At 30.8% G+C, this 12,018-nt stretch overlaps 2 protein-coding genes across 3 annotated transcripts; one reads left to right on the top strand and one right to left on the bottom strand.

Annotated features, from left to right (window-relative positions):
- Positions 1-1,584: 1,584 nt before the first annotated feature.
- LOC123192668 (glucomannan 4-beta-mannosyltransferase 9-like) lies at positions 1,585-6,419 on the top strand. Its single transcript, XM_044605302.1, has 9 exons — positions 1,585-2,253; positions 2,465-2,563; positions 2,662-2,914; positions 4,611-4,721; positions 4,825-4,961; positions 5,078-5,191; positions 5,293-5,492; positions 5,609-5,803; positions 5,895-6,419. Exons 1-9 carry the CDS (start codon positions 1,924-1,926, stop codon positions 6,055-6,057), a joined length of 1,602 nt encoding a protein of 533 aa, XP_044461237.1. The 5' UTR covers positions 1,585-1,923; the 3' UTR covers positions 6,058-6,419.
- A 415-nt stretch (positions 6,420-6,834) lies between these two features.
- On the bottom strand, positions 6,835-9,141 carry LOC123192404. Of its 2 annotated transcripts, none has more exons than XM_044604942.1 (5): positions 8,425-9,141; positions 7,990-8,111; positions 7,878-7,918; positions 7,624-7,781; positions 6,835-7,132 (listed from the first exon to the last, which is right to left on the bottom strand). In XM_044604942.1, the coding sequence occupies exons 1-4, from the start codon at positions 8,975-8,977 to the stop codon at positions 7,670-7,672; spliced, it is 828 nt and encodes a 275-aa protein (XP_044460877.1). In that variant the 5' UTR covers positions 8,978-9,141; the 3' UTR covers positions 6,835-7,132; positions 7,624-7,669. The 2 variants fall into 2 exon arrangements, with proteins under 2 accessions (XP_044460877.1, XP_044460876.1); XM_044604941.1 differs by having other exon boundaries at positions 7,683-7,781; positions 8,425-9,140.
- Positions 9,142-12,018: the final 2,877 nt, after the last annotated feature.

Here is a 12,018-nt window from a genome sequence, read left to right as displayed (position 1 = left end):
ATTTTTTCACTATGAGTATAGGGGTTTATCAGACTTTTGACTATGTGTAATGAAAGGTAATTAAAATTATCCATTAATACACATATAAATTCGGGGGTACTCAACATTTTCAATTTTCACCCAATATTTTGAATTATTTCCTAGATACATGTTTAATTTTGTTCAATTTATATGAGCATTAACCTTTTTTTTTTTCCCCCAAAAGGTAGCATTGCACTGAAAAGGGAAAAACAGAGTTTGAGCAAGGCCAATTAATAGAGTATTTGATAACCTTAATATTATGGTTATTTTTGTACCCATCCCTTAAAAATGACTAATTTAATTAATTACCTTTAAATATATATGTTTATAGTAATCTTTCTTTCTTGTTTAATATTTAATATTTTTTCTATTTCAAACAAATTTATTACGAAAGAAATCCATCATTTTATTAAAAATTAATTTTGTAATTCGTCCTATTGGTATTTTTTTTATTTGATAAGTAGTTATGAATTATTCAAACTTGATACTATATAATTCATGAATGACATAATCTTTGAAGATTTTTTCTGTGAAGAATTTATTAAAAAACCCATTAAAAATTTTGACATGGAAATGGTAAACTATAGCAACTTATGTTGACATGGTAAAATATACGAAATTACAAGGAATATTCTGTATAATAAGTATTCAATTAAATTATATGTTATGACCTTATTGATATAATATTGCTTTCTAAGGTTGAATAATTATTTTTACAAAGCAACTTTATTGGACCTTTTGATTTTACCATGAAAGAAAGTTGAGCTCACCAACCCCCGTACCCTCTTTTTTCCCTATTAAATGTGAAACAATTAAAATTAATAAATAATTACAACTTCGAAGAAGAATCTAAAACCAGTGTTCAAATATTAAAAACATTTTTTTTTAAAATTGATTTGAGGTCAAAGACCCCAAATCTAATTAAACTATCTTTCAAGACCAAATCAAAATTAACTTTTAGTTGTGGAGGAGTGACATCTTTTATGTACTAGTAAAATTAGGGACATAAATAATAATATATTATTATATAATTAAATATTATTTTAATTTAAAATTATTCATTTATATAATAAAATATTATTATTTATATACAAAAATGTTCTCATTATTTGTGCATAAGTCGATTTGGTCTTGAAAGATAGTTTAATTTGATTTAGCTCAGTGTAAATCGAATATTTAATATTAACATATAATGTGTTTTAATAGTGTAATTAAATGATTTTAAATTAAAAATAAAATAATAATTAATTATATTATATTATCTATATATTTAATTATGAATTAAAAATATTTACACATTATATTAAACTAGCTGCCCATTTGAACAACGTGAGTTGGGATTAAAATTCTCATTTATACTTTTCCCAAAAGACTTGTAAATCTAAAGCTGCTCGATTCTGATACGTAATGGCCTGTTTCGGATCCCCAATCCTTTTCTATTTGACATTTATTTTTCTTCTGAATTTTATTACAAAGGAACTCTCCCACCATTTATATATATATTTCCGTGATACAATCTTGTTAATTTAGCTCTCATTCTTTGCCTTAATTTTCTTCTGTTATTATATAAACAACAAAGACAAGAGAGAGACAAACTAGTTTGATCGAAGTTTTTCTCTCTCTCTTTGTGTAATCATGTCTGCGTTAATTTCTTGAGCTCAACTTCTCCTTTATTGATTATTTTGCATGTGGGTCTGTTTCTGAAACAGAGATCAAGTAAGCCATTATCGTCCAGCTCTAACTTCACATTGCCAAAACGTAACTCACAAGCGAAAAAACCAGCCAAAGTGAGAGCCATTTCTTTTCAGATCGCAAACCCTTTACCTCTTTATAACCAAAACTCCATTTTCTCAAACTCACTGAGCTAGCTCCAACAAAATAGCATAAACGTCTATCACAAATATGGACAAGCTTTCGGCCACCGTTGTTCTTCCCGAGAGATTCCAGGGTGGCGGGGATGATATTACAGGCCAAGTTGGAATGGTTTGGCAGCAAACGAAAGCGCCATTGATAGTCCCAGTTCTGAGAGTTTTAGTGTTTTTATGTTTGGCTATGTCGGTGATGCTATTCATTGAGAGAGTTTACATGGGCATTGTTATCCTTCTGTTGAAGCTGTTTGGAAGAAAACCTGAGAAAAAATACAAATGGGAGCCCATGAAGGAGGATGTTGAGCTCGGAAACTCAGCTTATCCAATGGTTCTTGTCCAAATTCCAATGTATAATGAAAAAGAGGTACAATTAACGTTATAAATTTAGAGTCATTTTGGTTCACATTCGATATAAATCTACTGGAGATTAACAGTTTAAAAGCTAGCTATTAAATTAAAGAGTCTAAATATATATAAATCTCATACTAAAAATCATACTTTTTAATGTGAGATTCAAGTTTTATACTTTATATCTAGCATTCTAACATATATGGTTATTGTTTCATTGTCTTCAGGTTTATCAACTTTCCATTGGCGCTGCTTGCGGCCTTTCTTGGCCTTCGGATCGGATAATAATTCAAGTTCTCGATGACTCAACAGACCCAACCATAAAGGTTTGCCATTGAATTCAGCTTATTTTATAAACTGGGCACAAGTTTTTTATGTGTTTAATTTGTGACAACTTTTTCTTTTGTTCGGGGGAAATGAACAGGCTTTGGTGGAGCTAGAATGCCAAAGATGGGCGAGCAAAGGCATAAATATAAAGTATGAGATAAGAGACAACAGAAATGGGTACAAGGCAGGGGCTCTGAAGGAAGGAATGAAGCATGGTTATGTTAAGCATTGTGATTATGTCGCTATTTTCGATGCTGATTTTCAACCTGAACCTGATTTTCTATGGCGTACCATTCCATTTCTCGTTCATAACTCAGACATTGCTCTTGTTCAAGCTCGTTGGAACTTTGGTAAATTAATCTCTTCATTAAACTTTAATTAGCCCCTGATTAATCTCATTTATTGGTTTATTATTGTTGTTGAATTAAACTTGTGTGTTTGGTGGTCTCTTTACAATGGTTTTTTCCGGTTCTTTTGGACACTGTATTATCAGAGGAGCATATGCATATGATATGGGTCAAACTCTCTTTCGTTTTATTCTCTTAACTTTTTAGAAAACATATAGCAAAAACCCTTAAAATCTAGGTTCACATAATTACCCTTTAATAACTTTATAATCAATTAATTCTAAAATTAGTTTGAATAATAAAAATATGTAAAACCTCTAAATAAAAGAGTTTAAATTCAAAATTCAATAATATATATTAAAATCAAATCTTTAACTTATCTGATACACTAATTATCAGACTATTTGGGTTGATTGATTCCATCAAAAAAAATAATTTATCACAAATGAGATTTTTTGTTTATTAAAAAAATAAAAACTTTATATAAGTTATTAGGTTTTTTCTTATTTTTCAAGTGTTAGTTTGTTTTGACGGAAAACTAATAGAAACTGATTTTTGTAGACCTTCCAGAAGGTTAGAAAATTTTAGAAATTTCTGAAGTTTTTATTGGTCATAAGTCAAAGTTTAAAATTAGTACGAACTTAATTCACCAATAATGAAAACGAAAACTTCAAGGGTCAATTTGATAGTTTCCTGACTTTTATCATATTTTATTGCTTTATGTAGACTCTAGGTGTTATATAAATACAAACCGAAGGTGGTGAGTGAATAATTATTATATTATTGATTTTTCTAATGTAGAACAAACTAAAATGTGACACATCAACGCATCAACTCCCTGGGACCAACAATTAGAAGGTCAAGGTTTTATGCATGACCAATAGAATAATCTTAATCATCATGAACGGCAAAGAATTCCTGCCTCCAACTATTAAAAAAACGACATAACTTTAGAAATTAAATTGATTCATTTTTGTCCAGATTTGGCCATGAATTACCAATTCAATAAAGTCATCCAGTTCATTGAAACTGATAGTGTACAGGCCACCAGAAGGGATAGTGACAGTTTCTCTGATTTGTCAATTGGACCAAAAGATTTGGTTGGTCCAAACCACCAGTTTTAATTAATTTAGATCAATAAAAAAACCCAGTTGTGTTCATAATTAAATAATCTTTTTTATTTTATTAATTTGATAGAGATAGCCAAAGTTTCAATATATTTATATTCTTTAATCAATATAAATATGTGAATTTATTTTTATTATATAATTTGAGTATATAAATAATATAATATTATATAATTGAATAATTTTAAATTAAATATAAAATAATATTCAACAATATAATAATATATTGTATACCTAAATTATATATAAAAAATATGAATACATACCATTGCTCTTAACTAAACTACATGTATAAATAAAGTATACAAACTTATATGTATAAATTAAGATAGTAATATTTAATTAGGTGATTTTGAAGTGAGTAAAAAAATAAATACTCATATCACTCAATTTATTTATATACGTAATTTTATTTATTTATATTAATACATGACACAAGAAAAAAATGTGTACTTAGTCAGGAGAACCCAAAATTTATAGATTAAATTTAGTTTGTTTGAAATTTTGTTAGATGATTTATGTTAATGGAATAGAAATTGGAAAGTGAAGTTGGGTTTTGGATGGAATTTCAGTTAATGCGGATGAATGCTTGATGACAAGAATGCAAGAGATGTCACTGGATTACCATTTCACTGTGGAACAAGAAGTTGGCTCTTCAACTTATGCCTTCTTTGGATTTAATGGTAAAATAATTATTAATACAAAAACGTAAAATTTAAGTTCAAATGATCAAATATAACAAAAATGCTAACTTGAGAGATGGATTATCTTCGACGAATGATGCAGGGACCGCCGGTGTTTGGAGAATCTCAGCTCTCAATGAAGCTGGAGGATGGAAGGACCGTACAACCGTGGAGGATATGGACTTGGCTGTTCGTGCTAGTCTTAAAGGCTGGAAATTTGTTTATGTTGGTGACCTCAAGGTATTAAATATTTTGTGGGCAAATCTTTTTCGACAAGTGTCTGTTGAAATGCCTCTGTGGGTTTTCTTTGTTGCCTTTTGCATCCATTCCTTAATTGGTCAGTATTTGTTTTACAGGTGAAAAATGAACTTCCAAGCACTTTCAAAGCCTACAGATATCAGCAGCACAGATGGTCTTGCGGCCCTGCCAATCTCTTTAAGAAAATGGCAGCAGAGATATTTAGAAATAAGGTTTGCTTTCTGTTTTAATTTCAATGACAAAGCTGCAGAAGCGAAGTTTCAGTTTTTTAACATATTCCTTTTCTAACCATTTATCCTTTTGTTTATTGCAGAAAGTCAATCTCTGGAAGAAGCTATATGTGATTTACAGTTTCTTCTTTGTCCGAAAGATTGTAGCACATGTTGTCACATTCGTGTTTTACTGCATTGTTATGCCTGCAACTGTTTTGGTTCCTGAAGTGGAAGTTCCCAAATGGGGAGCTGTCTATATTCCTTCTATCATCACTCTTCTTAATGCTGTTGGCACCCCAAGGTCTCTATTCTGTAAACTAGCTGTGTGAAATCTTGATTCTAGATTATGCAAATAAGTTTTTTGTCTGGTTTGTTAATTAGTAGTTTATATTATATGTTTTATATATAATCCTGTAGATCAATTCACCTGTTGATGTTCTGGATCCTCTTCGAAAATGTCATGTCACTCCACCGGACTAAGGCAACATTCATAGGTTTGCTGGAGGCAGGCAGAGTAAATGAATGGGTCGTTACTGAGAAATTGGGAGATGCTCTCAAGTCAAAATTAGGCCCCAAAGCTCACAAGAAAGCTCATATCAAGATCCGCGAAAGGTTTACCTTTTGTATCAAAATTTAACCAAAGCATTACTGATTACAAGTGCTTGATATGTATTTCACACATCTTTCTGTTTTACATAAACAGGCTGCACTTGCTGGAGCTTGGAGTTGGAGCTTACCTCTTCTTTGTTGGCTGCTATGACCTTGCATTTGGAAAGAATCACTACTTCATTTTCCTCTTTCTCCAATCCATCGCCTTCTTCATCGCAGGGATCGGTTATGTTGGCACATTTGTTCCAAACTCTTAGCGAAATTCCACGTCTAGAATTGATCATTCCCAGTCCAGAATACATCATTCAGTACATCTCAGGTTCTCCATTCACATTGTTACATTTTCAGAATACTACACAAGGGTTGGTTTATTCTTTCAAATGTTGTTTTGAATTTGAGCAAATATTGGTTACAAACATTTCACTTTGTATAGATATGGGGAAAATGTTGGAATCAAGGAAAGTTAAGGAAAATATTTTCATTGGAAATGCAATAGACAAGTGAAGCAGCAATGTAGTAGAAGCAACAGTGGGGTTTTGAAAATTAGTATATTGTTTGTAAAGTTGTGACTTGAGATTTTTTTCATGACAAAATAAAATTGGTAAATTTGATCTCCTGATTTTACCTTCTTATGGTTTATCTTAGTGTTATTACTTGCTTTCTCTTCAATATTGAGTCTTGACTTCTGCTTTTTAAGGTTTTCATTTCCTTAATTTTCCATAAACATCTTACCACATTAGCAAAACTAAGGAGCATTCAAATATTACTCATTCATGCGTTATATACTTAATTAAATCATCAATTATTCAAATAATTATGAAATTTAATATATTTTTAAAAAAATTTAATTTAACCATTCTAATTCCAAATATTAATGAAATTTAAAAAAAAAAAAAAAGTCAAGCCAGGGTACAGTATGCTAACTTCAATTTCAAGCTAAAACTGACCATTTGCGTCAAACTAAAACAAAAACTAACAACTAAAATGAGTAGCCTCCAAAAAGGAAATTAAAAAAATCATTTGAAATATGAAAATGTAGTAACCTTATTGCTTGAATTGTCATTGCTGAAAGAGCCTTATTGATATTCTCAATTGGCTGGAAGACATCCATTTTGAAAATTACAACGGGGTAAGTAATGATAAACTCAATTGAAAATTTCTACCAAACATATTAACTTCTACGGGGAAGTCTCCAATAGATCATAGTGACCATACCAATGAAATAGCACATTAATAGCACTTTCTTTGTCCTTTCGATATTCTTCACCATAATTTGCTATGTTCACCAGATTACCTGATCTTTGATCAATCATGAAGACAGATATCAGTTTCCTGCACCAAGAAATCAGAAAGTGTGAAATATAGTCATCAAACACTACTTAAGTAAGATGCATCACCATGTTGCAAAGTTTTGCGAGAAAAAAATAAACATAATGAAACAGCCAACAATCATCCCAATGAATATGTTAAGGTTTATCAAAATGCTTCCTACTCCAACACACCTCTATCTCCCTCAGCTTAGACATCAGGTAATTCTTGCCCAAAGTATCCTACAACTAGTATACAAACCTATAGATAAAATGCAAAAAACAGATCTCCAAGAAGAGATACTCAACCTCAAATGAAAAAAAGTCTACAACAAACAAAATATATCAATATTTGATGATATGTCTCATTTGGAGACATGCAAGTAGTATCTATTATTCAAGTCGATAAGCAAACAAAAATATTGATAATAATCATGAACTAAGGGTTTCAAAATGCTAAAACACATGTAAGCACACAGAAATGCCAATTTTCATCATTTTATAGTTTGTAAATACCCAGTAGAAGGGTGGTTGATGACTCAAAACTGGTGATAAAAGATAATTACGGAACATACTTCAGGACATGAGAAGCCATCAACAATTCAGGTTCTCCACCCCATTCGTTAGGCTGTTGAATCTGCTTTATGTATGCATCAAAATCTCCTTCAACAAACCTAAGCATATTGAGACAAACCAATAATATATAGCGTTCTAAACCAATCAGTCAGTTGAAAAACATTTCCAATCTCAACATCATAAGCAAGACTCACCATTTCATTTCTTCACGCCTCTTTAGAAGCTCATCCACAACCTAACAAGAAGAAAAGACAATTTTCCGTTTAAGTGAACAATCAATTTTGAAAATTCAAATACATTTTATACCTGAGCTCTTAATTCATCAGCAAGTTCTCTTTGATGATTTTCATCCAGGACTTCTTCCCCAGTCTTCATGCAAGCACCTTGTGCTATTGCTCTAAATAAACATCTCCCATCCGCCAGCATCCCTGCAAAATACTATCTTTATACCCCAACATACACCATATATATACTCATCCATTAAAATGCTTCAAATTTAAAGAAAAAAATTCACACAGACGAAGGAATTTTTCTTACACAACCAGAAGAAGTAAATGGCTTATTAAATAAACTATATCAAATAGAATCAAAACAAACAATTTTTAATAAAGCACAACATTATCCTAATAATTCAATATAAAATGCAAATTATTCTGATCAAAACAGAATTAGTATTTATAAAGATTCATTATAAAATTTATAAAATTTAAAACTTTCTTTAGTTACAGAAGTGTAACTAACCTATGACCTTGAAATCAGCACCAGACCTCTCAGTACTCTCTATCACTTCGCAACTTTTTTTCTCATTGGAATCATCGCAACCGTCGGTTATGCCCACTTCATCCACAACTGTAACCGTCTCGGGATTTGCACATTTGTCCGTCCAGTATTCAATCGGAGCAAGGCAGCTGCAAACGCCGAAGAGCAGCCAAGCCGAGTCAGCACGGTGCAGCCACCGCGCCGGTCTTTCATCCCAAGCCGCATTCCACGACCCCTCCCCGGGCTTCCTCTCATCTCTCCGACGACGGCAACCGCATCCCCCGCCTTCGCGGCCCGAGGGAAGGATTGCGTGCCATATGGAGGCCGCGCCGCCGCCGCCGCCGCCGCTGTTCAAAGCGCCGCCAAGGCTACAGGCAGTTGAATGATGTCGACGCTTATGTAATTCGGCGGCGACTTGTACCTGAATGGGAAAACTATGAACAAACCGGCTTTGGTGAGCCGCCGATAGGCTGTGAGAGAATACAGTTATTGAGCTAATCCAAGGTTTGTGACGAACACAAAGTCTACCAAGCATCACCGGAAGAATTAGAGCAAATACTAAATTACGCTGGCTGGCAGAGGGACACCCTCAACCTAGGCACTCTAGCAGCAGCAACGCTCTGTTTATAAACCTCTGAGTTTTACAGGTGTAGTGAGTTTGCTTCAAAGTTCTCTTCTTTTTCTCCGGCTTGATAAAAAATAAAATATCATAAAATTTCCAGCTAAGCATTTTAGCCATTTAGGGAATTGAAAATTTTATGTAAATAGTCTATTGAGCAATGACAAAAATAGCCTTTTATTTTGTAGTTTGGAAAAAAGGTAAAATTTGGTAATTACTTTATGTTTTGTTCGTTGCCATTGTTTAATTTTTTTGACTTGTAATTTTATATTTTCAATCTATAATAATTGAAATTTATACATGGGTAATATTATTAATATATGGTTTTGATGAACAAAAGTTAATAATTGATGAAATAAAAAAATCCTTTATTAGAAATTTAAAATTATTATAAACTTAAAATATTAATCTCACGTTTTATATAAATATATTTTTCATATAAAATAATATGAAAAATCCTATTATTAATTTTTTAAAATAGGAATGGGATTTGATTATAGATAAATAATAAATAATTGAGAAATTCGATAAATCAAATATTGAATAAATAAAAACAAAATTTTGTAGATACAAAGTATGAGTACAATTTACTAAATCATTGACTAGCTAATTGTTTGTTAGAGAATTATTCTTCATGAGGGCACAATTTAAATTAGGATTGTCTTCAAACTATTTTAAAGTATTGATATTATGGATTGTTTAATTGGTGGCTTGTAATTTGCCTCCATTTTTCACCCAAAAGGAATTGAAAATTGAAAATTTGAAACCACTTAATCTTATTGAAAGGAGGGGTTACATACGTAATTTCAAATAAAACAGGTTGAAATATACACGTGTTTGCCAGAAGAATTGTCTACGGTTCACGTGTTCACCTGGAAAGCTGGAATATGGAGAAGGGTTATATTATAGGGTGAGATGAGATGCAGTGTTGGTTGACTCACTGCCGTTGGATCTGAGGAATGGTGACGTGTGCGATGACAAAATAACTCTCAAATAATCAACGGTGTGCAGGTGCAAGTGAATATTCCCAGAATATTATTATTTCTATTTACGAGCGATATTTGAAGGTAGGTTAACCTAATTTTCCGAGAATTTATAATAATAGTTGAATAGCATTATGATATATATATTTTTAAATAATTAATAAAATAATAAAATAATTAATTAATATATTATTATTTTAAAAAATATTATAAATACTTATAAAAATTTAAATTTTATTATATACATTTCTATTATATTTTAATTTTTTTAAAAATATGTATCAATTCGTATCCTAATATGTATTATATTATATGATACGATATATTTACTATATCTTATTAATTTAATATACATTAAGATATATATTATTTTTTATTTGTATCATATCTTATCATAGAATGTATATTGTATATTGTAGATATTAATACTCATAATATTTATTAATACATAAATAATAAAACTATATGTACTTACTTTAAGTATATATTTTATATTTATCATCATATAATTAGATAATTTTAAATTATAAATAAATAATACTTACTCATATAATAATATATTTAAATATATTTTTATTTATATATTTAAAATAAGTATGTAATATTTTTTTTGTTGATACAGTGAAACCAACATTTAATTTTAATATATAAAAAGTATTTATATGATTTTTTGTAATATTATAATAATATTAATATCATTTTAATCCTTAATGCAAATTTAAATAGTAAGAATTTTCTCTTCCATCAAATCTTGGATGGAAAATAATTTTTTCACCTTATTAATATGCAACCAATTTTGGTTGGTGAGTCAAGTCTATTATTTATATAACTTTCAACGAAAACATCTTTATGGAGTAAACTTAGGTTGAACGACTATTTTAGGTAAAAGTTTTACGGTATGACAAATTTTTATAATTAAAAATAATAAAATATAAATAGAGATGTTAATAGGTGAATAATGTTATTCATGACTCAATTACTTTAAAGGCCAAAGGACTATTTCCCACCCAAGGTATGTTGTATTCTCAAGTTTTCCTTTTTTAACTTTGAAAATATCAAATACCCACCCATGAGTAGTTAAATTTAACGGAACCCTAACTCCTTAAACTTTAATCCTCTTTTTCCCCCTTAACCCCTAAAAATTAGCAATTTCCCCCTAGGTCAAGTTTTGAAAAATAGCATTCCCCCCCCCTAAGGATTTAGTTTTCGATTGTCGACGCCAAATCTGGCTCCATCGCAGACAACGAAGCCTTCCCGACGCACCACCATGCTCCAACAACCTCTCTTCTCTCCTCTAGAAGGTCGATTGACTCAGATCTGACGTCGTCTTCGTCTGAAAAGTTAAAGAGTGTCTTCCTAGGCGGAGACGAGGTGCATGGTGGTGTGTCGGGAAGGCTTCGTCGTCTGCGATGACGTCGACAATCGAAAACTAAATCCTAGGGGGGGGAATGCTATTTTTCAAAACTTGGCCTAGGGGGAAATTGTTAATTTTTAGGAGTTATAGGGGGAAAAAGAGGATTAAATTTTAATTTATTTTTAATATTATAAATAAAATGACGATTTTACCTTTAAATTCGTCTTTTTTAATAACTCATGTGTAGGTAAATAGGCTTTTCAAAGTTAACGGATGAGAATGTGCAGAAAAAATATACCTTGGGTGGGAAATAGTCCTTTGGCCTTACTTTAAATGGAATAAGATACAAAATATTTTGGGTGTTAGAAATTTAATTGTTAACCAAGTCTAACTAAATTCTAATCAATAATCAAACCAAAAAAAGGGTATTTAAAAAACTAATTCGAATACTTATTTGAAACTTAAAAAACGGTTTTCCAATTTGAATATTGGTTTACCATTGTAACAAAAACAATTACCTTAATCAAATTGATTTTCCAACCAAACATCTCAATCCCACCCAAACACAATGAACCTTTTTTTTTTTACTAAAACCTGGTTTGTTAAAAATTATCGATAAT

Source organism: Mangifera indica, chromosome 12, assembly GCF_011075055.1.
Source record: "Mangifera indica cultivar Alphonso chromosome 12, CATAS_Mindica_2.1, whole genome shotgun sequence".
Taxonomy (NCBI): Eukaryota; Viridiplantae; Streptophyta; class Magnoliopsida; order Sapindales; family Anacardiaceae; genus Mangifera; species Mangifera indica.
This window is presented reverse-complemented; position numbering and strand designations above follow the sequence as displayed.

Bases quoted from the DNA above. Each gene is read 5' to 3' on its own strand.
- LOC123192404 (XM_044604941.1), bottom strand. From the start codon at position 8,977: ATGCTTGGTAGACTTTGTGTTCGTCACAAACCTTGGATTAGCTCAATA. The intron at 7,782-7,877 runs GTGAGTCTTGCT...CAATATGCTTAG, and splicing joins AGGCGTGAAGAAATGAAATG to GTTTGTTGAAGGAGATTTTG. The intron at 7,133-7,682 runs GTATGTTCCGTA...TTCTTGGTGCAG, and splicing joins ATGGCTTCTCATGTCCTGAA to GAAACTGATATCTGTCTTCA.
- LOC123192668 (XM_044605302.1), top strand. From the start codon at position 1,924: ATGGACAAGCTTTCGGCCACCGTTGTTCTTCCCGAGAGATTCCAGGGT. The intron at 2,254-2,464 runs GTACAATTAACG...CATTGTCTTCAG, and splicing joins CAATGTATAATGAAAAAGAG to GTTTATCAACTTTCCATTGG. The intron at 5,804-5,894 runs GTTTACCTTTTG...TTACATAAACAG, and splicing joins CATATCAAGATCCGCGAAAG to GCTGCACTTGCTGGAGCTTG.